The sequence below is a fragment of the Kryptolebias marmoratus genome, linkage group LG14, assembly GCF_001649575.2.
Source record: "Kryptolebias marmoratus isolate JLee-2015 linkage group LG14, ASM164957v2, whole genome shotgun sequence".
Classification (NCBI taxonomy): Eukaryota; Metazoa; Chordata; class Actinopteri; order Cyprinodontiformes; family Rivulidae; genus Kryptolebias; species Kryptolebias marmoratus.
The window spans coordinates 26075522-26078212 of record NC_051443.1 but is presented as its reverse complement, the minus strand read 5'-3'; the positions used below and the strand labels follow the sequence as shown (position 1 = coordinate 26078212).

Here is a 2691-nt window from a genome sequence, read left to right as displayed (position 1 = left end):
AGTTCAGCTAATCCGTCCCCGGGCTGATGTTCGGCTCGGTTCGGTCCGGCTCGGCTCGGCTCGGGTCGGTCCCGCTCCGGCGCTCCGGCTCCGGGCTTTCCGTGCAGCCTCTTTAGATCCATGGCTGGTCTCCGGTCCTCCTCTCCTCCTCTCTCTCTCCAGCTGTAAAGAGGCACAGAGGCAGAGTGACTCCCCCCTCCTCCTCCTCCTCCTCCTCATCCCCCCCCCCTCCTAACCCACCCGCTCCCCCGGTCCTCCCCGGCAGACGGAGCGGACCTCCGGGAAGGCAGCGCGGCTCTCGGCTCTCGGCGCCCCGTCCATGCGGACCCAGGAGCGGCTCAGGAGTGATGGAGACTCCGCCGTCTTAGTTCCGGGAACTTCTTAGTCCTGAATCAGGAACCTGAGCTCCTGGTTTTCTCCTTATTTTGGGATTTTATGGTTTTGTTTGGGATCATCTGAGGAATATTTTTGCGGGGAGAGGAGAGGTTCCTCCTCCTCCTCCTCCTCCTCCTCTTCATCACTCCAGATCAACACATGTTTGGGTTTTTCTTCATCTCTTCCATGCTGCTGCTCCCTGACAGCCGGCTTCTGCGGAGGATCTGAACCCGCCTCAGGTGGACCTGGACTCGGAGGGACCGGAGCGGGGCAGCGGGATGGACCCGATCTCGGGTGGATGTACTGTGGATGTTTGGACCGAGCTGGTTCCGAGGATGAGGATGAGGAGGACGGGAGGACTGTACCTGCTGCTGCTCTGCTGGCTGCTGGGAGCGCACACCTCAGCGCACGGTGAGAGGAGACGCGCGTGCATGTGAGCCTCGTATAGGGTCTTGCTGGTTCCGCCACCTCGGGTCTCGGTTCGGATTCTGACGAGACCAGGTCCCGTGATGAGCTGATGGGTGGAGAAGAGCTGTTGATCAGCCTGGTCAGCTGGTTAGCCGGGTTTAAACCGAGTTAAACCCGGGTTTAACCCAACAATAAACCTGGTTCATCTCTGGGTTAAACCAGGTTTAAACCTGGTTTATTGATGGGTTTAAACCGGGTTTAGACCTTATTTATTGTTGGGTTTAAACCCGGTTTAAACCTGGTTTATTGTTGGGTTAAACCAGGTTTAAACCTGTCTGTTCATTGGGATGGATCCAGTCACCAGTTGGTGTCGTTCTGGGCTGCCCCGGGTTTAAACCTGGTTTAAAGCAGGTTTACTGTTGGCTTAAACTAGGCCTAAACTGAGTTTAAACCAGGTTTAAACCTTATTTGTTTATTGGGGGGTTAAAGCCGGTTTAAACCCGGTTTAAATCTGGTTTAAACCTGGTGTACAGGATTAAAAGGACCTGGTGACAGACCCAGTCCTCGCTCTGTGTTCTCCGGGTTTAAACCTGGTTTAACCTGAACGTTCCTGGACGTTCCTCGGTGTTCTCCAGGTTTACCGGAGCCTCAGCCGGGTTCTGCTCTGCCTGCTTTGAGTGGATCCGTTTGCTGCCGGCGGTTCTGTTCGTGCAGGCGGAGCTTTCAGAGGCTTCAGCACATTTCTCTGCCGCAGCTGCAGGTTCTGGTGGTCTGGACCGGCTCGGGTGAGGTTCTGTCAGGTGCCAGCAGCTGATTGGCTGATAAAGCTGAATTCTGTGGAATCTAACCTAACCTGGAATAAAGCAGATAAAAGGAAATCTGAGTGCGAACAGGAAGGAGGAACGCTGCGTACATTTTGCCAGATGTTTATTGCTTTTTTGGCGGAGTTTGTTGGATTGGAGCCACAGCTGGTTCCACGCATACAAATGACCCAGAATAAGAACCGACATGCAAACCATCAGAAAGAAAACGTGCTCTTTCTTTGGTTGTTTGATGCTGGTTGGTGGAATATCTGTAAACATCCTTTAATAATGATGTAATATTGTTCAGTCATGTTTCAGTTATTGAACAGATCCCAGATCAGCTCCCTCTCAGCCTCCTGCTGTCAATAAATTATGTTCAAACACTTCAATTAAGCTAATTGATGGTCTGAGAGCTGCTGGGTGTGTGTGTGTGTGTGTGTGTGTGTGTCTGCTGCAGCGCGGATTGAAAATCCTCGGCTCGGAGCGTTTATCTGTCCGGATGCCCTCAGACCTTCACATGGCCTGATTCGGATAATTCGGCTGGTTTTCAGGCCCCAGCAGGTGGGGGCTCTGATTGGATGCTGCGCCTCACCTGAGGGGGCGTTAATCAGCAGCTGCAGGTATCGATTAGTGCGGTTCTGAAATGAGCAGTGAAGTCAGAGATGTTGGGCTCTGACTTCATGTTTGCTCCGACGTCCTCCTTCAACCACAGGTCCAAACATCTGATGCTGTGGCTCCACCTGAACAAACACACCTGAGTCTTTGGGCAGCTCAGCGCTGCTCTCCTGACCGTTCCTGGGAGGGGAACTGGTTTCTGTTCAACACCAGCCGACTCTGAGTGGAACTCGGTGGATTTCTTTCTTTAATAGGTCAGAAAATAAGTGATCTCCTTCAGTAAAAAGCTGAGGACAGCGTTCAGGGTGAGCCTTCAGCACAGAGGAGATGTTCTCCTGATCCAGCCTCAGGGTTCGTCTCCTCCTGGTCCTCCTGGTCCTCCTGGTCCTCCTGGGCCTCCTGGGCCTCCTGGGCCTCCTGGGCCTCCTGGTCCTCCTGGTCCTCCTGGGCCTCCTGGGCCTCCTGGTCCTCCTGGTCCTCCTGGGCCTCC

At 54.0% G+C, this 2691-nt stretch overlaps 1 protein-coding gene across 2 annotated transcripts in view; it reads left to right on the top strand.

Annotated features, from left to right (window-relative positions):
* Positions 1-266: 266 nt before the first annotated feature.
* The window catches only part of dcc (DCC netrin 1 receptor), a 167240-nt gene continuing 164815 nt past the window's right edge, over positions 267-2691 (top strand). For both annotated transcript variants that reach the window (XM_037979443.1, XM_037979442.1), the window contains exon 1: positions 267-786. In XM_037979443.1, coding sequence (XP_037835371.1) covers positions 654-786 — 133 coding nt within the window. In that variant the 5' untranslated portion in view covers positions 267-653. The remainder of the gene's footprint in view (positions 787-2691) is intronic.